The sequence below is a fragment of the Watersipora subatra genome, chromosome 11, assembly GCF_963576615.1.
Source record: "Watersipora subatra chromosome 11, tzWatSuba1.1, whole genome shotgun sequence".
In the NCBI taxonomy this organism is placed as follows: domain Eukaryota; kingdom Metazoa; phylum Bryozoa; class Gymnolaemata; order Cheilostomatida; family Watersiporidae; genus Watersipora; species Watersipora subatra.
The window spans coordinates 6498603-6523234 of NC_088718.1; the positions used below are offsets into that span (position 1 = coordinate 6498603).

A 24632-nucleotide genomic window follows, 5' to 3' on the forward strand; every position below is an offset into this window, starting at 1 on the left:
TAAGAAACATGCTAAGATACTTCGATGAGCAGTGCCATTCTAAAGTTTTTCGTAAGTAACCTACTTTTTAAAGCTTTTTAACTTACTGCTAAAATTTCACAATAGTGGAGAGAGAAGAATATATAGAGGCACCCATAATGCTAACAGCAACATGGCAAGCTACTAATATGACTCAAGATTATTAATAATGTTTCAGACCCTACAATTTACACAATCACTGTTCACATGTCTCAAAAATTGATTTTTTTTTAGTATCATTTGATGGTTTTCACCCTTCACAACTTATTTGTCGATGAGTAGGTCCTTCGAAAAAATTTTTATAAATGAAAAATTTCACTTTTTAAGACTGTACATGTATGTATGTGCTACGAGCAATATCCGATTTGTATTTAAGACTATATGCTGTAATTACTACTGGCCAATCACATTAGTTTACTGCGAGAATACTAGCTTACTACTCATAAAACAAAAAGTTAATTTTATGTAATTGTAATTTAAATCATGAACTGTACAAGTTTTGTTTACTACTTTTACCGCTAAATACAAATAAAAGTAACATAAATGTAACAAAGGAGTCTCTTGCATAGTAACTTGACAGCGATGAATAACTGGAATAGACTAACAACTATTGAACATGTACTGGACAATTAAATATTTTGTTAACCTACAACAATCCATTATTTCTTACTGAAATAACGGGATCCTCATATGAAGGACATTTCAAGATCATAGAAACACAGGCTATAGAAACACAGTCTCAAACCCTTAGCCTCATTATGGCTTGCTTAAGAGCATGTCACAGCTTTTTTTATCAATAAGCTATGTATGTAAATGATGAAGCACAAATTCGTCAACCTAGCCTTTTTGTCTGCCTTTTGCCTGTTATTCATGTTACACTCTTGTCTAACATTACTCACGATGTTAAAGTGTAATCTTGCACATTCTGTTGAAACTGGCGATGGAACTCAGGCAGTATTGGATTTGTTTCTTGGTTGCCAGCTTTGTCTGATACTATTCTATGGTTTTCTTGCGAATCTTCATCATTAGGCGAAATAGTATCAGCATCGTCATATAGATTCTTCTGAGAGGATTGGTTATAAAGGAGAGGTGCAGGCTTTGTGATGGTTCCTGTACTTGTCCGTAAAGTAACTGCCTCCAAGTCCCCTGTGCACGAAGTGGCTGTTGTCTGAATGGCTACATGTTGTTTGCGTTCAATAGCCTGAGATAGATTCTTAGATCTAGACATATTTGGTGACACCAATTCATCAATTGGAGATGTTCCAGTAGATGTCTGTGGTACGGATAGCATTGTAGAAGAATTTTTGTGAGATGCTCTAACTGAAATACCCTTTTCATAAGTTTCAATGTAATGTTGGGATGTTGCATCCACTGGAAGCCCAATAGCTCCAAGAGACTTCTTATTGTTTAGCTTAGCATCTTTTGCTATTGGCTTCTCATCAGATTTTCTATAACAACATTGAAATAACTGTTTTAACGTATTAGTTTTTCTGTTGTGCTACATATCATGTTTGCATATCATTTAGAAGCTTTTTTGTGTGTAGTGTTTCCTAGAATTTAATAATTTTTAGTAAGTTAAGAATGAGTGTGTTGATCCATCTTCATTATTGTTTCGTGTGTTGTTTTCATTTACATTTAAAGTTGTTACATAAAAGCAGTAATTTATTTCATCAGATGTAAAACAGTTTAGACTTTTCGTTATTGCAATATGCAGTAATCGTCAAAAAGCTTTGAAAAAATCAGTGCAATCTCTGAGACACACACTTCTACATGTCTAAGTGCTTATTCAATGAAGTTCTTCTCCAATTGCAGAAGAATTCACAAATTTGACTCTTGCTTACAGTTTCTACCATTATATTGCGGATGCATATAAATTGTATTTTAAACGCGATGGTAGTTGATCAGTATTGTTAATATAAGCTAGCTTTCCATGTTTTGCGCATCCTGTGCCTTGTCTAAGCACTACAATGTTATACGCAAGAACACTAAACTTATTAAAACAACTTCTGATTTCCCTATAACTTAGGGTTTTCTAAATTTTGCCAACAAATTGATTCAGCACTACTTACAGTGGATTAACCAAATCCTTGTTTTTGCTTAGATACCAGATGCCAGCACCCAATCCAATAATCAAGCCCGTTCCAACAGTCCATTTGTTTACCACATAATTCATTGCTCTGCAACATAAACTCACAACTTTACTGAAGTCGTGAAAGAATATTTCACATTTACAAACTCTTTTCATTGCTATTAGTAACTATTTAGGTGCAGTAACACTGCTGCAACTGTAGTTCTATCACCTAAATTTTAAAGAAAACTCAAGCTATCAACTGCCATAGTAAACTGTTAACTGCTGTTAACTTTCTATTCTGCACATTTTAATAAAATCTTATTTGGTGATTTTAATTGGTTGCTATTAGTATATTATGCTATGAATGATCTTTTTCACTCACACAGTCATGTCATTTTGTTTAATTAAATCGAGTGGATTTCGGGACTAAATTTGAAAAGGTATGTATATATGCTTTGCAACAAAAGTGTTGAGGGCACAAAGATTGTATAGGTTTTTGTACCAGTTTGTTGAATCTAAAAGGCTTGCATCACGAATTACTGTAGAAGTGCAAACTACTTTTGGCAAGTAACATTGATGTAAAAGACTCACTAGTTCTTACTAACTAATTACTTACTAACATTACTGAGTTATCTGACTGTATTAGAGCAGACGCTCAGTGAGGACAATATTGGTCTCGCTTGTCAATGCAGCCCGATGTAATTTTAAATTCTGGCACAGAAAATACTCCAGCTCTTGATAATGCTGGTTAGCTTGCAAGAGATATGAGAAACGAGCATCCAAGTCATGGCTTCATAAACCAAATACTTTAATTAAATTTCATAAATATCTTTCAACTAAAAACTATTCTTTATTCACTAAAAACTAACAAATTTTAATTATCTAAATTTAGTGCTTGCTATAAGTTTTTAGTTTGATTTATTTGAATTAAATTGAAAACTTATATTTAATTGTTATTTAATTTATTGCTACTCCGCTGAAAAAATGCATAAATATTGTAACATTAATATTTCGTCATGAAATTCTTTTTATATGTCATTCAGCTCAGTAACATAAAGTTACAGCAATGTAAAAAAAATCTTTTACTATCATTTCAACAAAATGGCAGCTTACAAATCTACTTTTGGGCTCTGGGAAAAACTATTTGATCTAGTTCAAGTTTTTTTGGCTCTGTACACAATCTATGCTATGAGTTTCTGGTGCTGGATATAAATCTCATTAACAAAAAAAATTTTTCAACTGACTAACAAATTATTGTCATATTTATTATCAGAAGATGCGTAACACCAGTTCGGAGTCGGCTTCTCCTGCTAATGACCGCTGTCAATTTGATTGAGTCGCTTAAATATTATGATTTATGGATGGCACACACCAGTGAGTGCTCAGCCATGCACTCAACATAAGCTGTGCAGTAGCATGTGGCATGCGGTCGGTCAGTCGTTACAGCACCAAGGGCAACATGGAGATGAATATAATTTCCTTGTAACGGTATGTGTTTATTCCTTGCTTTGCGCTTCATAGCCGTGACTTAGTTTATTTTTGCTAACTTCTATTTACCAGTGCTATTAAAACAAATAATTATGGTAGGAATACATTTTATCATCGTTAAGTGTCAACTTGTTAGTTGAGTTACAAGTCGAGTTGTCTTTGATATAGATGGATATAGATATACAGATTTTTTTTCAACAGCTTTAGGAAACATTGCTTAGGTTACTCAGCATTTTTGATGCCACAATTTAGCTAGAGTTTTATACAATATCACACTCTAAAACTGGCTCCCTTTATATCGATACCAGAAAACTTCTAAACTCAGCTCTTACACACATATTTATATGATGATGTTTATTTGACAGCTCGATTGTGGCTGACTGCTAACTTGATGGTCCAAGACATTAGATACAAAGCTCATCAAGGCCTTGCTCTGTTATGGCTCATACAGTAAGTTATTTAGACTTATTTTGACTCTCATAGATAAATCTAGTTGGGCATTTATAGATTCATCCGCTTATGCATCTCGGTATTGACTTTGTGTGTTTTGCTGTTAGTAAACCATTCACAAATGTCAAACTCAGCGCACCATAAATTAGAGCTGCTCCAGAGGTATTTAGACTCTTTCTAATTGAACACACATTCTCATTAGATTTACTTTACAAATTTTCACATAAACTCCTTGGGGTTTAAAAACATATTTTTTTGAAGAATGTATGCAATACTCACTCGTCTAGGTTTACAAGTATCCATACACTTGGAGGTATCTTTTAAACCCCGTTGTGACAATAATCGATTAACATTGGAGCATGACTTGCGAGTGAATTCAATAAAAATATTTTAGCATTCGCTAAACAAACATTAATTGTGTATAGAAAAAGATCTCTGGCCATGGTTTTAAAGATGGAGCCAGAAGCTGCTGAAATGCCTAACCAATTTGGTTGTTGCTGATATTTTGTACCTCGATCAGTTCGTAAACTACAATAGTGTTTAAGCAGTTGAGATGGATATGCAATTAGAATCTAAATGCTTCATATGGACCCTATACTCGTACCTTCTATGCAGAGAGAATGTACATGTAAATGCATCTTAGTTTCTTTACCACTTTTAGAAAACATGCTCAGAGGTGTACCAACCAGCAAATCATTTTGCATGAAACAAATTAGATAAGCCTTGCTTTGAATAGGCGACTATCAAATTAATGTTAAGTGAGCCATCTGAATAACACAAAGATAGTCTTATTGTAAATGGCAACAGGCTGATACAGTTAGACTTGATTTCGACTACAACAAAGTCGTATCAGTATTTTGCTATTTATTTTGTTTTCTGGAAATCTGGTTGTTTCAAGGTGAACATGCCCGAAAACTCCCGTGCAGTCATCGACAAAACTGCCTTATAAAATAGAGAGCTTTTGCTCTCATCACGTCTTTTTTAACATGAAACGGCTCACTAACGGTACGTCCTACTCAGCAGGGCATGCCAATTCGACTCACCCCATGGTGGTCCAGGTAAAAACAGTAATCCTCAACGCTGGAATATTTGTCGGAGGTTAGTTGACAAAAAGTTTCATACTGCCGACACTTGAAACAAGACCCGCCTGTGTCTCGATGCAAAGGAGGAAGGCGTACGTAGTAGAGGCATCAAGAAATGATGTGTGTTATATATAATCAATGACGTAGTGTTTTTATAAGTGTGGAAAGTTAAGACAGAAACACAAAATGTTAATGCAAGCATTGAGGGTCAGGAGGGAAAGATACCATAAAACCTCTATTAGAATGCCACCTCTATTAGAATGCCTCTATTAAAGGGTTGAAAAATACAGCGCCATAGCGTTCAAATAGAGAGGTTTTATTGTAATTAGTGATAAGCAGGATAAGTCATCTTTTTATTGCATATATAACCCAAGTATGGTAATAAAAGTTAATTTATTCTTATAAAGTTGACATAGTTGTCAAGCTGATCAGACATACAGACAGCAAGAGAACGAGCAAGTTTATTTTTGGTATGGTGCAAGCTGGTTTTCTTTTACTTGTTTGCGGTGAAAAACTTTCTTTTTGCTTCTTATTTTATACAGGAGGTTGTTCTCACAAATTATGAGTTGTTTCTTCCTGATGAGTAATTTTATGCATACAGAATTGACAGGTTCAGTAGTGGTTTACTGCAGTCCGGAATACACTCTGTATTAATGGATTCTACTTGTGGATTCTAGAGGGATCCATGTGACAAAACATCAAAAAATATCCTTTATGGAATGAGTTGCGCAATAAGCACTATTTTAATCCTTTTTCTTCATAACTTAGAGATAAACTTGCACAAAATTTTAGTAGATTTTATCAAAAAATATGGATATTTTTTATCACTTGTGATTGTTTTTGATGTTTGAGGTGATCTGACTGCTAGGATGTTTCAATATTAAAATCCACAAAACTTTGGATTTTAATCTTGCAACATCAAGAATGCTCAGAAGAAAAATGTGTTTCTTATATAATTATAGTCTCTTTACAAAAGGATTCATTCTAAAATAGAATGGTGCAGCACCTTGAAAATTAGAGGAACGGGTATCAAAAGATATTAAAAATCTGGATGTACACTGTCCGCATGTCATCGTTAATTTGTAGCAAAAGCAATTACAATAACAGATTGCTGTTTTTTCTATGAGTATGTAAATGTGTTGTAATCTACATTACTGCCATTGCTTCTACAGTTTACATGGATATTTTTTGGTGTGTTACACACTAATAAATGTGTTAGACATGGAGTAAAGCTCAATTTACAGCCAAAATAGTCTAACAACAGACGTTTATCTTTTCTCTCTACAGCTACACGTATGCTTGCGTAAAAGGGATAACATTACACATATTAGGTAAAATAATCTTTGATATAATAAGAGTTCTAGATGTTCATTATCCGAAGCCATGTTTGAATGTTGAAAAAGAATTTGCATTGAATCAAATTCAAATCAGCGACAATTGGCCTGGCCACCAGGCATGCCACAACCGCACCTTGCATATTTTCAGAATAGTTGTGCACACACTTATTATGATGATCACACCTGATGATCTCTCATCGCACATCAGGGTATGACTATCAGGGTACAGTACTAGTATGTATAGTATGATATAAAGTAACGATAGCATAATGTGTTTGCTATCAATATGTTATATTATATTGATAGCCAAATTAACTGTGTATTTTTGTTAGCGATTCAGATTTTATATCATTTTCAGGGGAATATCTTTGCTATATGCACACACTTAAAAAAAACATTGTGGTCGCTTTGTAGTTCAAGCTTAGTTTAAATACATGTTTATATATCTTTTTCTGGTATTCCAAGGATTAAATAAAGATTACAGTTAGTGGAATGAGATACTTATCATTCTAAGCCAACAATAATCAGATACACTCGTTTCATCTTAGCATCATGAGCATCACGCATTCATCATATCTTGCTAATAGAGGAAGATTACCGTGTAGAGGTGAAGGATTAAAATGTTTCAATTGGTCTATGGGAGGCTGCGGGCGCGTACATGGGTTACATGTGTGCACACTTGCAACCATTTTTTCCGCTTTTAATCAATTTTGGTGATCATCGTCAATCTTGCTACTCATTTCTACTTCATGTAAAAGTCACATCATTTGAGCCTGATGCAGCTTGGCCAGTATTGTTTGGTATACTGTTATTGTTTCACTCCATAAACTGTACAAAATCAAACTAGCTCCTACTATAAGAGGAGGTAGCAAAATTTGACTGTTGATTTCTAGATGTAATTTTTTTTGTTTCTGGGATCACGCTACTTCAACTTACATTTTTTTCTTTTTTTACTATGTAGGCTCAGCTCACGGGCGGTTTAACCTTACGGTGGTTTATCTTTGGAATTTATTCTCTCACAAATTTAATTACTTCTGTCAGTGAAATTCACAGCGGTGGAATTGAAATTACGCTGAAGAATCCTATAATTTTGTTTAAAGCTTTGCGCTAGCGGCTGATGTGCATCTTATAGCACAACTACTACCAATTCTGACCGGTTTGGACATTCAGAATTTACTATGATAAATCACCCAAGACTTAGCACAGTTCATTGAGCAAGTGTCATGCTAAAAGAACACGTTAGTGTTCAACGTTCTGCATATACTGGTGACTTATTAGCATATGAATTGGTTACATATGAATGTTGCTTCAGGTTTCGAGGTAACTTAGTATGGAAGTATTATGACTCAAATATTTGGTAATAAAAAATTTGATGACAGAGAAATAGGAATATAAATAAAATGTAGCTAGTTGACATGTGATATACGGTCGAATTTTATTTTATATACGGTCGGTATTTGTGAGGGAAGCCAATATACAAGAGAATTAATTCATAACTAAAGCTCTAATCTATCTGTGCTTCAAAACAGCAAAAACATCAAGGTTTGCACTGGCTCATGTGCTGCTTACATGTTCTGAAGTTATTTTCTCTAAAAATCCAAACTTATTTTTTATTTGCTACGTTTGCATCTCCACATCAGCAGTTGATTCTCATTTTATCACTTAGAATCTAAAGCATTTGTCAAACCAAAAATAACACCCTAGGAACCAGAAACCTTTAAACCGCTCTACCATCTACAAATCCTTTTTGGGGTAGACCATATATCAGAGAGTAGAAGCTACATTAAAAGGTATGAAATTAAGTAAAAATATGGTAACCCTAACCTGAAGGTCTTACCTGCAGTTTCTCCCGATCCTAATATGAAAGTTAGTGGCTTACTAGTATACAAAGTGAAAATGAACTGTTTGCTATCTGATAGCCAAGCAGGTAAATACTTAGCTGAGCATTTTGCCCTTCTCCTTTTTCCTCCTTGATTTGTTCCTCTGCCTAAACGCAAGTTAGTCTTTTCAACGCCTGTTAAGTTAACTCCTGAATAGGGTTACAGACTTTTTATGAGCTGTATGGCCAGTATGAATCATAAGTAAGAATCTATGTTGCAGAGGTGCGCAACCGAAGTTTGCGGTAAGTGAATGCATAGGTCCTACCTGAAGGACATTCTTAGTTTAAAACTATGATAACGAATAAAGAGCAAAAAGTTGCATTTACCAATTAAAAATAATTGCGGAGAGTGTTTGGGTCTTAAAATTTTAGCATCACTCGTGAGTTTCATGGTTTATTCTTGAGTGATTCCATTGTTAGCAAACACGCAACAAGAATGATTCAATAGCGAAAAAACAATGTACCAATTTCATTTGCCAGCATAGAGCTGGTTAATTAGATGTAAACTTCGGTGGGCGTAAGCGATACAAATTGAACCTCAATGAAGCTATTTGGTTGCAAGCTTTTACACTTTGGTTAGTTTTGCTGCTTTTTCAAACCAAAATTCTGATGAGCAATTTGACCTGCACCTCTCAGTTTCTTACCATGTAGAGTTCGCACACAGACATCTTTTATAATAATTTTAAATAGCCAAAGCATCCCAGTTTTATATATCAGGTGATGATGTATCCCTTTAATCACTTTTTTTAATAATATCAGGCATTAGGACTCTTCCGGAACCAGTATGCTGTCGGAGTGGTTTCCGGGGTGTTTATGTGTATGCTTACACTTGCGCTATTCCAATTTCACACAGTTCCTCGCATCTCAGGCACTCTCCAAACTACTCTCCGAGGTATGTAACTTCTTATTCAGTTTGGTAGCCTCAGGCTCGTAAGATCAGCTATGATGAGCCAAATTTCTATTTTAATGTCAAGGAATTTTTCACATGCGACATAGACTTTCAGTAAATAATCGCCTCCAATTCCAAAATACTTTCTAACATACGATGTTCAAAATTTCTTGAGATGTCGCCGTTAATTAGATCAGTGCATATCTACATGGTTATCCTTCTCATAGGTTGTTTTACATTGTTCCAATTAATATTAGATGGTGCTTCATACATTTCTATTTTGGTTTTAAACTCATGAATTCTAAGAAGGCTAGAACGTGTAGTAGTAGGCCTACTAGGGTTGGAAAAAACCAGGTTTTTTGGTTTAAACCGGTTTTCATGGTTTAAACCGGTTTTTATGGTTTTTATAATTTTACCAAGGTTTTTGCAATTTTAAGTCTAATTAACATCACTTACTATAGCTGCATGATTGAGTATTGAACATACATATGTGGAATCATCTGTTAAAGATGGTACTGTGGGAGTTGTTATATATGGGAAAAAAAGAGAGAAAACATGGAAATTTCAGAATGAGTATAAATCAAATGTGATCGATGAAATACAGAGCAGAAATCTTATCACATAAAGTGAATATTTTACATACAGCTCTATGTATAAGTAGGAACTTTAATCCCAGTGATTAGTCGTGTGGTAGTGTAGAGCAGAGCATAATGCAGATGCTTTGCTAGTGTTTGGAGCTGTGGCAGATGACTCAACTTCTATCACCTGAATATTAGCATCACTGTCTAAATTGGTCTAAATTAAGCCTATCTGCGTGACCTCGCGTTACGACAGCACACCTATTACGTTTTGCCTTAAAACCTTTGCCTCTATAAACACAACAAACTTGATAAACTGAATTCTAACAATCCAACGACTGGCTTGTGCCCAATAAATGAAATATTAGTTTGCAAACTTAAAGCTTTTGCCCAAAAGGATTTTATTGTTTTAATTTCTAATTATAAGTAATCCTTTCTCACTGGCCAGACTGGAGAAAGTATTCATTCATTATTAGAGACGATGATTGGATTAGTATATTTAACATGGTTTTTATATTTCATCAGTAAAGAGATCATCATATCACTTGATAAAACCAATTGAAAATTAAATTCACTAATTCATTGTTGTGCTAGAATTTCATGTAGGTTCAACTTGAGCTCTGCCATCAATTTACTACTGTGTCCTAAATAAATTTCCACAACTGATAATTACAAATAATTGCATTTCTACCGCACATGAACCACTAGGAGCTTAAAATATTATGTTTTTCACAAAAAATAATGAAAAAACTATAAAAACCGGTTTTTTCGGGCTGGTTTAAACCACTCGGTTTAAACCGAGCCAACCTTGAGGCCTACTATTGAGAAAAAGGAGGATGCAATGATTTCTTTAAAATTATTACAAGAAGTTATATAAAAGCATAAACAAGCATCAGATTGATTCCATAAAAATCTAGGACGCTCTCCAGTAATTATCATTAGGAAGAAAGTATAATTCGTAATAGAGAAACATTTTGAAATGTGATAATTAAAGGTGCAATGTAAAAATATATCAAATATAAAAAAGAAAAAAAGGTTATATTAATTTAAAGCTTATGTAGTCTAAGCTAGGCCAGCTCTGTATCTCTTTAGCTATTTTTATCTACACCATCCGTTTTTTGCATCATCAATGCTGCATTCCCATTTGCTTGTTTTTAACATAAAATAGAACGGAGAATAAAAGTTCTTATTAGGTATCACTCTATAGGTTGATCTTTAGAAGCGAACATGGTTTAGTGTGTAGGGGTCTAGAAGGTTTGACTGGGGAACAACAGCTTGCAATTCGATTCCGGAAAGTTCACCGGTGGTTTAAAAAATGGCATTCGACCTTAAATTGCTTCTCTGCCAAACCAATAGTGTAGACTAGTTTGCTGTGGCTATATCCATGATAGAAATCTGCTAAAAGGTGTTACGTTTGACGTAAATAGTTCAGCTTATCACTTAAAATTTAGTTTTTCACTTTAACTTTTTACATAGTTTTATATAAAATATTTGCTTTAATGCCATTCACGATTACCTAAAATATTTATCATTATTCTTTTAGGCTGCATTAACAAATTAAATGAAATATGAATATATGCTCCAAAATACATCTATTTTGACAGTTGCAAAAATTTAAGAAAAGATTAACTTCTTATGTTGACATTCGCTTTACTCATTTGCCTGACAGATCAGTGCTATTAGGCTGATTTCATTGCCATATCATATGTTCTACTTGAATGGAGTTTGTATCTCCTGGGATAGGTTTGTATCTCCTGGGATAGGTTTGTATCTCCTGGATAGGTTTGTATCTCCTGGGATAGGTTTGTATCTCCTGGGATAGGTTGAAAAGAAGCTTAATGGGGACCTTTCAGTTTATAAATCAACCCGAACACTCAATTAAAAGGAAATTTTTGCTACAATTGTTTCTTAACAATAATGTGGTGAAATAGTATACCTCGGGTGTTTTGTCATAAGTCTATGGCATTTTTATGCACCATAAACTGCAACGATTAATTTCTTTCAATTTAATATAGATCTATTCCATATTATGGAGGGAAGTAAGGTAAGTATAAGTAAGTATAAGTAAGCAAGTGTGGGGTTTTACTCAAACCATTTTAATATAAAATACAATTATTAAAAAAAGACACTTTTGTTTTTCTCCATGTCAGGGTTTGCTTTTATTATGCTTTGTTTTCTTTGTCATGCAAGCTGTACCATGGTAGACCAAGTGTCAATTTGTAATAAAGAGAAGCCAAACACAGCTAAAATAAGGCTTCACTGCGGGGCTGTTCCTATAGAATTGAGGCTAAATAGTCTCACAAAAAAACTCTCATCGTGGAAAGTATGGACTGCCTAATTGAGTGCAACATTTTAATTTTACCAGTTTGTTTGAAATTCCCGTGGAAATGCCCAGCTTTTTTGACCTTACTATAGGATTCAACAAAATGGAAAACTGTGTCAAGGCTTACGCGTGTATCTCCCAGAGACACACACAAAGTATTGATGACACCTGCAATGGCATGCTGACCCTTCGGATTCCATATCCTTCTTAAACCCATTTTATGGATTAAAAGCTTTCCATTACAAAGCATTAATGGTTCTTGTGGCATGACATATTTCAGTAAACCTGTTCCATTTGCTACCAGTTAGCTAAACAGTCATCACGCTAACTTGCTATATACATATCAAGAACCTATATTTATTTCTTAGACATATCGTACATAGAGAGATCTGCGACCAAACAAGAATTTCCTACTGACACCGTTTCCTCAGCGCAAGCACTGCAGGTGTCCAAGAACTTAACTCAGCCTAGTAACGTAATACCAGAGAAAGTAACTACAATTTCTTCTACTACCACTAGCACAACTACGACACAAGCGCCTATTCCATCCTGCATATCAGCAAAGCCATCGACAAGAAAGCCCAAGACCTTTAGTCCACTGCCATTAATTGATGGAGTTCTACCTCTGATCACAAAGAACTATCAAGGTTAGAACCAGTTTGTGACTTCACACATTTTTCCATCAGGCTGTTTGATAAGGTCTTAGTAGACATGGCTGAAAATTAGTGTGTTAAACACTATTTTTCCAAATTTCATGGCTACGTCATCGAAATAAATTGAGTCCAATCTACGGCGGTTTTGTGATAGCTGCGATTAACTGTTTGTTTTTGAGCTTTTAAGAGCTTGTAATCACATTTCTACATATTTTGCACCTACAACACAGCAAAGTAAGACACGGTGAACCTTTTGATACCAAATAACTGTAATGGGAATTTTATTGCATGTCAACCTTTAAAAGTTAATGGAAATGACTTTAAAATATAATGACAATTAAATACATAATTCTTTTCCATACTTTGGTTCTGTGAGGTCCGTCTGTTCGCATCATTTTGGTAGTAGCCGACGGGGTTCACTATTTTCCTGTTACGTTTTGTAACGTGTAAAAGTGAAAAGTGCTTGTGACATTCTTTAGCATTGACACCTTTCATCACTCTTGTCTTTCAAAATTGTTCATTGAAACTAAGAAAAGAAGGTAAATGCTTACGATTAATGAAAATGTGACTTTACTATATATGAGTTATATGAGATATAATAGCTTCTATTTTACAAGTTGTCACTTATCACTCGAACAGCCGGCTAATCGCAAGAAGCGAAGGATTACTGTAATTGGATAAGTTGGAACATTTTTAAACCTTCTATAACTGACACACTTATGAGTTATTTCAAAACGCAATGTTTCAATCTGTAAATTTAATGTGCCTTAATTTGCTTCATAACTCCTAAGTAAGTGCACATTAAGTTTAAACCAGTACAGACGTTTTTTTGATGTTTAGCTAAAACTTTTTGCTCAATATATATTGTTATTAGTTTACGAAGTTACCCCCAAATTTTTGCCAATGTAATAACATTGTACCAAGTAACCCTAATCTTAAGTCCGTAGAAAATTCCATCTACCTCCATAGAGGTTTCTAACATCAACTATAAAACCCTGATTGTGTGATGGACCAGTATTAAAGATCAGTATGACCTTAAGAAGGTGTGAAACAAGAATTTTTTGAACTTTCCACAATATGTAATGGGCTCATAATTTGTGTCAGAACCAATTTGAAAGTTTCTGCCTTTTAAACGCCGCTGAGCGCGCTTTATCACTTTTTCACAATACTTCTTATGAATGTATAGAATATTAAAGGTATAGAATATTGTTTATTGTATTGGGCAGCAACACAAAATTAGCTGAAATCTTTTGCAGTGTTGCTAAAAAAATTAAATTCAATAGCAATGCATCATAACTGTATTTATAGTACAGATGTAACTATGATTAAAGTTCTGCTACAGTCTCTGATGAAAGAAGGAGGTTCAGTAAGAATTACAATAATTCATGTTTGTCATTTATCTGCTGTACTGATCGGGTGCAAGCAGAAAAATGATTCCATGAGAAACTTACTCTTGATTAATACACTATATTGCTAACCATTCTAGTTAACAGATTGCTTGTCACGATGAACCTGTATATTTCTCTGTATATTTAGTTTCACATAGTTAGGGTATTCTTAGAGATCCTGTCAGACCATTCATGTTCAGGTAAAAAATATGGTAGCACAATATTGTTCAGCAGAGTGTTTTCTCATGTAGAATTACCAAATCTCAAGTAATTTGAAGCATCAGTTGCTTATAATTTGCTAAAATGAACATGCGTAGCAGGCCACAAATAAAAAACAACTACGGTTTTGGTCATTTGTTTGATAATATGAAAAAAGGACTGCCCGTTGTTGTTAATAGGTTAATGGCGGTGGAGCCTTACACATAGAGTGCTTTTCTACAAACAGATAGCTGAATTCCTCACCCTATTGAATTAAGCTAAAAGGTTGACTTGCATCAAAATTCACATTACAGTTATTTGGTATCAAAAGATTTATCATGTCTTACTCTGCTGTGTTGTAGGTGCAAAATATGTGGAAATGTGATTACAAGCTCTTAAAAGCTAAAGAACGAACAGTTAATCGCCGCCATCACAAGACTGCCGTAGATTAGAGTCTCTTTTCAAAACTGCTCAAATGGGACGCAGTTGTACAAGATGGCTTCTGTTTACACTTTCACGCAACCTCATTCGTCGAAATATTTTCACAAATATACTCCACGCATTCAATAAAATCATCTCTATTGTTCTTACGCGTCTATTTTAGTGTCATTGTAATGCGGTCACTTTCAGCACTGATATCTTAACCTTGGCTCGAAGGAGTACATATCATTGTCTGATAAACATGACGAGCCTGTTGGTCACCTGTGGTAATTGAAAAATGCTGCAGAAATTATTTGTGAAGTGTGGGTCACATGATCAGATTACGACTAGACAATTAGACCGAGCCGAAACAAAACTGTAAAGTAGCGAGCATCTATAGTTGATACGGGGTCTTCAGTAAAACCCAAAGTGTTTGTCATAAACTAGTGCTACGAGAAATTTTATGTTGAGCCTTTTATTGGCCTTTCAATTCACATGAGAACATCGCGTGACAAAACAATAACCAAATGTAATGACTACGTTAGAGAAATAAACTGATTCTAATCTACGGCGGCTTTTCGTTTTTTGAGTTTTTAAGAGCTTGTAATCACGTTTCCACGTATTTTGCACCTACAACACAGCAGAGTAAGACATGGTGAATCTTTTGATACCAGATAACTGTAATGTGAATTTTGTTGCTAGTCAACCTTTAATCATCGCATCTCTGGTCATATTACACTTTATAATATATTGTGTAATATATAATATTACACTTTCAGTGACTTTGTAAAACTAAACTATTCTAGCAAATGGGTGGGCAGAGTTTGTTGTGGGCTGATCATGGAATCTAGCCTTATTCCCAGATTGTTTCACCTAAACATAGTCCAGGTTCACTTACAACTGGGCCTGGATCATGCTCAGGTGAAACAATCTGGAACAGAACACGGTCCCAGCAAGACCTTCAAAAACTGACGAAGTGATTAAAATTAGCTGTATTACTGGCTGTGTGACTGCAGATGATGATACATCAGTGCGAGACTTACTGTACCGCAAGGTTCGGGTGCTGTGCTGGGTGATGACTACTCCTGATGGCCTGATGACTAAAGCTATACACAGCTATAAGACATGGGGACACAGGTGTAATAAGGTGCTCTTTTTCAGTTCTGCTGAGAACAGTTCTTTCCCAGCTCCAGTCATCAGTAAGTATTCTTTAACCTCACCAGTAATAGAACCTGCTGAGAACAAGTCAATATGCTATGCAACGAAATGCTTTTCTATAAATTGTTTTTGCTGCCTTATGATTACATAAGTACAAAGAAGCTGTGATATGTAATTAGTTGTTATTATCTTTCTGTCATTCTCAAAAACTAGCGTAATATGCCTTTTTTGCTCTTTTCATGCCCTATTTGTCTCATCTGCTAATGAACCATTACCAATAGTAATTAACTTCATGTAAACACGAGGGTAGTGAAAAGTTTTCTCCTCTAAAAATCTAGTAAACTATTAGACCTGCATCTATTATGGTTAGCCTGTGTGCCACTCTTGTGCATGTCATACAGAGGTAGACATTGAGGAGGGTCGGGATCACTTGACAGGCAAGACGATGCATGCATTCAAGCACATCTATGACCACTACCGTAATGACTACGAGTGGTTTATGAAGGTAAGCATATCTGATAAACCTCTACTTTTCCTTCATATAGTTATCTACAGTAGACTAGCTGAAGGTATCTTTGTCATCATTTTGTGGCTCTCTTTGGTTTTCTATTTTGTAGGTAGCATCTTAGAATAGTAAAAAATTCTCTTCAACTTATATTCATCATGCATATCGGCTACACTAGTCAACAAATTTTGTACATTATCTTTCACTCGTAAGTTCATTTTTTTTCTTTGCTGGTTCTTGAACTAACTCGGTTGACGAGTTCACTGCAAATGGTACTCTGAATATTGTTTTAAGCACACTAAAATATCATATAAAGTTACTCCTTTTGATATTTGCACTGTATGTTAGAAAAAATGTTTTTTTAAGAATTTATCGTATTTATTCGATTCGGAGCCAATAAAACAATAAATGCTTGAAGTAATTCTATGTAACATTAAAACAATTGTATTATATAAAACTGTGTACAAACTAAATTATCAAACACTTTAATCGTAAGGGAAAATGACATTAATTAAGTTATAATCAGTAAAAATAATGTTCTTGTTTTCACTGATTATAACTGTTTTTCTTTAATGTTCTTTTGACTTGAAGACATTTATAGATTATTATAGCTACGCTTTTCGCTAGCGTTGATGGTAGACTGAGTGATGATATTACACAGCTGTTACAGTTGTTGTAAGAATACACTGTAATTCTATTGATTCTATTAGTAAGTACCTTGATTCTGTTAAGTACTGCAGGTGCTTAGTTACACATGACTTTAAAACAAATGCATCATGTAAAATTATGTGAAAAATACATGTATAAATAAAACTTAGTTATGTGAAGAAAACTTAATCAATGAACTAACATTTAGTGAAACAAAGTTTTCATTGTTGCTTAATGACACAAATTGAAGTACAGGTACTGCACTGAATAAGTTTGAAAATAGAGTTGACAATAGAGATATGTCGCTTAACTTACCATAAAAGCTCTAATTGCACGCCACCTCTATTTGAATGCCACCTCCATTTGACCACTACTTTGACTATCTTTGATCTTTATGAACCCATAATATCCAGTGATCAGTAAAAAAAATGTCCACAAAATCTTATTAATAATGAATCGTTTACATTAATAACAATCAATTATCTTGTTGTTCAACTCCAAAGCTTTTCGCTTTTTTTTCGTTAAAACTTAGAAAGCAGCACCATAGAAATAATCAATAACGGTCTCAGGCTAATAGTAGTTCCTTTTTTATTGCGGTTTTAATTCTTCCAAGAACATGCATATAAAAAATGTTTTGCTAGTTTTGGGCCAAAGATTACGTTTAGTAAGCACACTTTTATGCGTTGCATTTGGGCTAAATGCAGCGCGTAAAAGTTTTGCTCTCTCAAAAGATTGCTTGGACGCTAATATCGACTAGTTCAGCAGTGCAGAAGAAGAGTTAAGGCCAGTAAATATTGTGGAAAGTATTAGACAACTAGAAGATGTTTGATTCATCGAAAGCAACGAGCAGAATGCAGCTATCTGAGCAAACGATGAAAATATTTTTTGTTTTAGGAACATTAATGTTTGTTTCTGCATGTAATATAAGTATGGTTCGTTTATGTCACTTGTTCATGAATATATATGTGTATTATTTGATAGATTATCATTATATAACTTATAAATACGCAGATTTATGGAGAGGTTATTTAATAGCATCCTTGCGGCTATTTTAACACAGATTAAAATGAATGCAGCCAAACAAAAAGTTAGTTTTGGCTGCAAACTGTAACAAACACATCAATGAGTGCAATGAGCTTTTATGCAACATTATTAAATATAGATATAATATAAAAGTATTTCTTCAAATTTAAAATGAAGTAAAAATTGAAAATTTCGACAAATTGCAAAAGACACGGGCAATAATATCATTGCAGGTCAATTGCAAGCAATACATATCATCTTGTAGAGATATTTCTCAGTTTCTCAGTGCATATTTATTAAGAGATTGTTGGCAAGTTAGAGGTAAGTTAGCAGATTTATTGCATCCAAATAGGTTTAATATTGCGCCACCGGAAAAAGAGAGCAAAATATAAGCGACATTCGTGTCACCCGTAATAGGGCTAACTATATCGTCCCAAAGTTTTGACAAGCCATTAAAAAAATAGAACTCCAGTTGAACGTCGCCTCCGATTGACCGCCACTATAGAGAAAGGGTTGAAAAATGGAGCACTGTGGTGTTCAGTTAGAGGTTTTACGATACTTTAATTGAACTAAGGAAACTTTTAATGAGCCTAATTCTTATATTTATACGGTTTTTAATTTTTATATTTTTACTTATAAATTTGCAATGTGTTGAATAGCTTTAAATATTCCATGTTGAGAATTACGCAAGTGTATGATTGACTACATTTATGTCTAGCAACTTTTTACTAGTCAGTTTTTCTAACGCTTGTATGTTTACAGAGGAAGCAGTCCCACTCTGTCAACACCTACAAGCAAATTGAAAATTTTTAACCCTGTTTAGCATCGGCTAAAAAGATTTATATACAATTTCCCATTTTAGTTTTTTTCAAATGGGATTCCATAGTGTAATTATTGATGATTTCGCTATATTGTAGCCCTCAATTTGAGCAAGTAAAGTTTTGGAGTTTTCACTTGTAATTAAAGCTTCTTATGCTGATTTTATGGAACAGACGGATGATGACACATATGTTATTCCTGAAAACTTACGCTACTTCCTGTCAGACAGAAACCCTAAAGAGCCCGTCTATTATGGACATCACTATAAAGTCATTGTTCCTACACAGGGTTACTATGGGGGTGGTAAGAATTGTCTTCTCTTCTTAGCTGTTGATAACCCGAATTGATAATTTTTTGTACCTTTATCATTTTGGATAATCTTTACAGTTGAATAATCCCAAATCAAGCTACTTGTCACGGCACAAATTTTAACAAAAAACTTGTTCCAAAAGGTGTTAAATAGTTTATAAAAAAACTGATGAAAAAATTACTATGATTCTATGCAGTATTTGTCACATCCTGAGAATGGAGGTATTGCATCTGTTTGCATCTACATGTCTCTATACGTCATCAAATTCAATAGTGATGTTAGCGCCCTTAAGAGGATGTTTGACAAAAGCTTTTTTGCAATTTTAGGTAGTGGGTTAGTGAACCATTTGCAAATTGATCACTAGTAGTTAGAACGCAGAAAATTAAAAAAATTGTTGTTTTATTTATTATAAGCAAAAAGAACACTTGTTATGTCATATCTCATTGAACCTACCTGAATACATTTTCAAACTAATATTATCATATTTGGGTTGATGAACATTTTATGAATTTTATCAGTGGTTTGTCAAAAACTAGCGGAGTAGTATTATTATTATTATGGTTTAAACATCTTCTGCCCCCTTTTAGAAGCTTCATTCAATCACTTCTTTTTCACCATTATATTATACTATGAGACCTTCTAGACAACCTGCTATTGTATTATATAACCAAATAGTTCTGCTTGAAAAGACTTCTGACTACATAACCTACTCACTGCATTGTCAACTGGCTATGTTGCAGTACAGGCTAAATGTCTGGCATTTGGACATAAGTAAAATTTATTGGCGTGTTAGTAGACACTGTTATGTAATCTGTGTCTTTCCCTGCTTGGCAAGGTAATTCTGGGCCTCGCCTGGTGGTCACTTTGACTAACGCATTCAGCGAGTTCATTTGGTAGTTTCTGTCAATACCTGAAATATCTAGCTCTTATAGTCTCAGCTACTAACAGACGAACTTTGTTGAATTTGTGTCCAACACAGGCTGAATAATTACCTTTCCAGTGTGCAAATAGTCAGTTTATGTTATCAATATAACATAGCCTGTATCATAAACTAGCTTTAGCTACGATACTGGTGTATCTTAGCTAGAGCTAGTTCATGTAAAATGCCCACAACAGCTCTTGCTACTTTGCGGTTTATGGCTACTTCAAACCTCGGGGCATTGTGGGTTCTACTGTAGATTTGTGTCATTCCGTGGTGCTTTGGAGGTCTCTTATCAGGATATCAAAACAGTTATCTTCCTGCAGTATCTGGGTCCGTTCATAACAACAGACAGTTATATTTGAGACAAGTACGACTAGCAAAATCAACGTAATTAATTTAATTTAGTTTTTTATATTAGTTCAGCAGTTGTAATCGTAAGAAGGTACTTATTTGTGAACTTATCCTTCAGGCGGAGGTTATGTGATCAGCAAAGAGGCCCTTGAAAGGTTTGGTACTCGAGGATTCTACAACCATGATTTCTGCAGGGAGGATGGAGGAGCTGAGGATGCAGAATTTGGACTGTGTGAGTCTTTTAAGTATTCAGTCAACTGTAGGAGTGTAAGGATGTTGACGATTAGAGGAGATAGATGTTGGGTGAACAAAAGAGGAATGGATGAGTATAAATGGAGATAAAACTGTTAGGGGGAAAAATATGATGGGAGTGATGTCAGGTAAGAGAGGTTGTTGAAACATTATTAGATGATGTAACTCAGGTGTAATACCACATTGTACAATCAATCTTTGGTATAGCATGTTAAACCATTCTGGAATCTACTTCATATGTTGAAATCAGCATTCATTAATTTTTTTGTTCGATTTGTTTTAGAGCCCAAAAAACCATGATGAATAGTTCAAGTAATTATGGATGGTATTAAAACAGATGTATTGTATAAAACTATGTAAAAAAAATATTATCTAAAAACCTAGATTATTTGCAAAAGCTGAATTACAAGAGTAATGATTGGAAAAAAGAGGTTTGTGAACACAAGTGTAGGCTTGGTAATTGATAAGTTTGGCAGGAGAGTAAGTGATAAAAATGAATGGCGTAACTTATTATAACTTTTTTTAGATATAATTTAAATTCAACTTTGCATGTTGTTTTATTATCTCAGCTTTTAATTACTGGCTTGTTTTTTGCTTTTACTTCCATAGCAGTATAATATTTCAAGAAATTTGGTATGTGTATGTTGTAAATTACTTCATATGTCCAAATAAACACTCGCTGAAGGTTAAGGTTGATTTATCAAACAATTTACATGCAGAGGGGATTGTAAGTTGAGATTAGGCTATACATTGTTATTTGATGATCCAATGACTGTCCGCTCTAAAGTGAAAGCTTCTTTTTGTATTTAAAACATATAGTTTACTTTTCAGTTTAAATTTGCTAAAAATGTGGTTTTTAGGTAAAGATCAAAGTCAGTCATAATTAATAAAAATACATCTAGCTTTTGTCATGAAATCTACATTTTTCTAGCAGTTAGCCCGCATTCTGGTAGCCATTCCAGGATTCTTTTCATATTCAATCGGATAGCCTGCAGGTGGGTGTTTAAGAGGCAGGCTCTCAGAAATCAGACAGAGTTTTGAAACCAAATATTTTGGTGACTTGGTGAAAGGCGTGGAGGTTATGTGTGAAGTTTGGACAAAATCAGTCAAAAAATGTGGAGCTACTTAGTGTCTAAACAGACTAACAGATGCAGACTGACACTCGCACAGACAACCACACACATACGCAGACACATAGACAAACACATAGATAGACACAGACACACAGACAGACTATAATAGCAAAATTCAACATCTCATTCACCCAGAAGATATATGTTATGTTACTGGCTCCCTTGAACATAGCGAAACCACACGTAAACTTGCTGCATTGGTTTACTTATATAACATGTGTAAGTTATAACAGCAGAGCATAATAGGTGGTATGGTTTGTAATCTGATAATTCTATTGTGACAAACCACCACCATTTGGCTTACATCGTTGTACTGTATGATGCTGACAGATAAATAAGAGTGTGCGATTGAAAGCTTATACTTTACATATCTGTGCATATGATTATACTTGCCACTTTGTCAGGCATGAAGAATCTCGATGTGCGTACAGCTGAGACTTTTGATGAGTTGGGTCGTAGCAGATTTCATGGTTTAGATCCAGGGCTACACCTACACGGGCAATACCCGTACTGGTATTACAATATTGATTCTCACGGAGCTAAACATGTAAGTGTTTTGCCTATACAGGTTTGCATCGACTTACGACTGGGTTATGTTCAGAACAACAAACCATACGACGGCCTGGATAATAGTTGCACATATAATATTATTTATACGCTTTCAGTGTAGGCAATTATATATAGTGTATATATCATGTTTGTAATACTGGATAAAATCTTATAATCTTTGGGCTATGTTTTATAGTATTTTTTAATCTTTTTTCTGTAATTTTATCAGACCTTCTTAGGGAAATGTATTCAAGGCTTATCGTAAATGGTACGTACAAATGCCTGAATAAATCCTATCATCTTTAAGCTGTTTTTTGTTTTTCACCTTTTATAATATAACCAGATTCCTTTTGAGAAGCACATGCAAATTATTTCAACACTTATTTATTTGTTTAGTTTTCTATTGATAATGAACAAAGCTTAGCCTGACTACACATCGCTTTACTCTAAAAAGTAATGTAAAATGATTATATAATTTACATGTTGTTTTATTACTTTCATCTTCGTTTTAAGATCTATCGCCTTTCCTCTTTCCTTCTGAGCAGGCTTGAAAATATCGAAAGATGGTTTTTTTTAGACGTCTTAATGGTTCTTGAAACACCATAAGAATATTCCTGTAAAACGCATGCCTCTCGAATTGAACGAACAAACTAGCACTGCTACTGCAATACTTGGTGGATGCCTGCGTTGCTGCTAGCATGTCAAACTATCATACTCAATGCACCATGATGTGCAGTGCCAAGCATGACTTATTTACTTGTTACACTACTAAATGTTAAATATTATAAAAACATAAATTGTGGTCACTGGGTCATCATAAAGTCGGTCAGACACAAGTTGGAGGTCGATGGAAACTTGTACAAATTTTGATTTCTATTTCCTAGATTATGGTAGGCTATACCACATGAATTACGTTTTGTTATAACCTAATATATTTTTTCATCTTTGAATTAATGATTTTTAGTAAGTCTTGTGTTCTTTTCTCAGAAAGGCAGCTTGCTCTGCCAACTTGATAACACAAAATAGTCTGTTGTAGCCATTCTAAAATAGGTTTGTAAACCTAGTGACTGCCCAAACCAGGATTGCACCAAATATGTGGAATATATAAGAAAACTTAATTTTTATAAAACAAATTGTAGTCTTGGTTTGAAAGCATTTGGGTTAGAAATCAAAATATGTAGGTATTCTGTCTGACTGATTACTTGCATGTATATAGCACGGCTACAGCACTGTATTTCCGTACAACATTAAACCTGTTTTATAAATAGACATGTTGCTGGAGACAATAAAGAAATATTGTTTTTGTAGGGAGCAGATTCCATCAGCAACTACCCCATTTCCTTCCATTATATGACCCCTGAGGCTATGTATGATTATACGTTCTATGTTTACCATTTGCGAGTGTATGGAGTGACTGACAGGTCACGACCCGAGTTACATTCTTACTATACCAGTGAGATTTCGTAGCTATTTATACTTTTTTTTTAATTTACATGCATGTGATACATGTAAGTGCTACACTTTGCCTGCATATTGGTATTATGCTTTTGTAGAATCTTTGTCACTGATGTATTTTTATTAAATAAACAACCCACAAAAAATCGTTGCATTTTTTATTGTGACATTTTCTATTTAGAATTTCTAGTCATTTGCAAGATTTTTTATAACACTATTACCCATTTTTATATCCAAAACCAGTTTAGAAGCACTATTACAGTATATGAGTCTGCCTTGAACATGATCTCTTCTTTAAAATTCATCACTAGTCGCAAATACAGGTCTTTATAGATTATATCATAGAGTAGGAACTTGCCCAAAGTTTTTGTTGATTTCATCAGAAAGTGCCTGAATCTTTCTATTATTTGTGATTGTTTTTCATGTTTAAGGTGATCTGACTGCCAGGATGTTTCAAGATTAAAATTGATAAAATTTGATCACGGTTAAAACATCCAGAATAAAAATACTTACGAAGTTATGCTATAATTGATATCGACTATTGCGTTCAAGTCGTTGCATTACGCATCTTTGTTCTGTCAATCTCTTTGCAACTATAGTAGTCCTAATCTCATTTTCGCTTGCTTTGAGCAGTTTAACTGCGATCAAGTTTTGTCGATTTTAATTTTAAAACATCCTGACAGTCAGATCACCTCAAACCTCGTAAACAATGACAGAAAAATACCGAAACGTT

At 34.3% G+C, this 24632-nt stretch overlaps 1 protein-coding gene across 1 annotated transcript; it reads left to right on the forward strand.

Moving 5' to 3' along the window:
- Positions 1-3460: 3460 nt before the first annotated feature.
- Positions 3461-24051, forward strand: LOC137408310 (glycoprotein-N-acetylgalactosamine 3-beta-galactosyltransferase 1-like). The gene is made up of 10 exons (XM_068094793.1): positions 3461-3577; positions 3943-4027; positions 9085-9217; positions 12484-12762; positions 15791-15973; positions 16334-16437; positions 19101-19230; positions 20629-20742; positions 22300-22442; positions 23753-24051. Exons 2-10 carry the CDS (start codon positions 4016-4018, stop codon positions 23909-23911), a joined length of 1257 nt encoding a protein of 418 aa, XP_067950894.1. The 5' UTR covers positions 3461-3577; positions 3943-4015; the 3' UTR covers positions 23912-24051.
- Positions 24052-24632: the final 581 nt, after the last annotated feature.

Excerpts from the sequence above, each read along its gene's own strand:
- LOC137408310 (XM_068094793.1), top strand. Across the intron at positions 16,438-19,100 it reads ACTACGAGTGGTTTATGAAG|ACGGATGATGACACATATGT; the intron begins GTAAGCATATCT and ends TTTATGGAACAG. Across the intron at positions 22,443-23,752 it reads ATTCTCACGGAGCTAAACAT|GGAGCAGATTCCATCAGCAA; the intron begins GTAAGTGTTTTG and ends TTGTTTTTGTAG.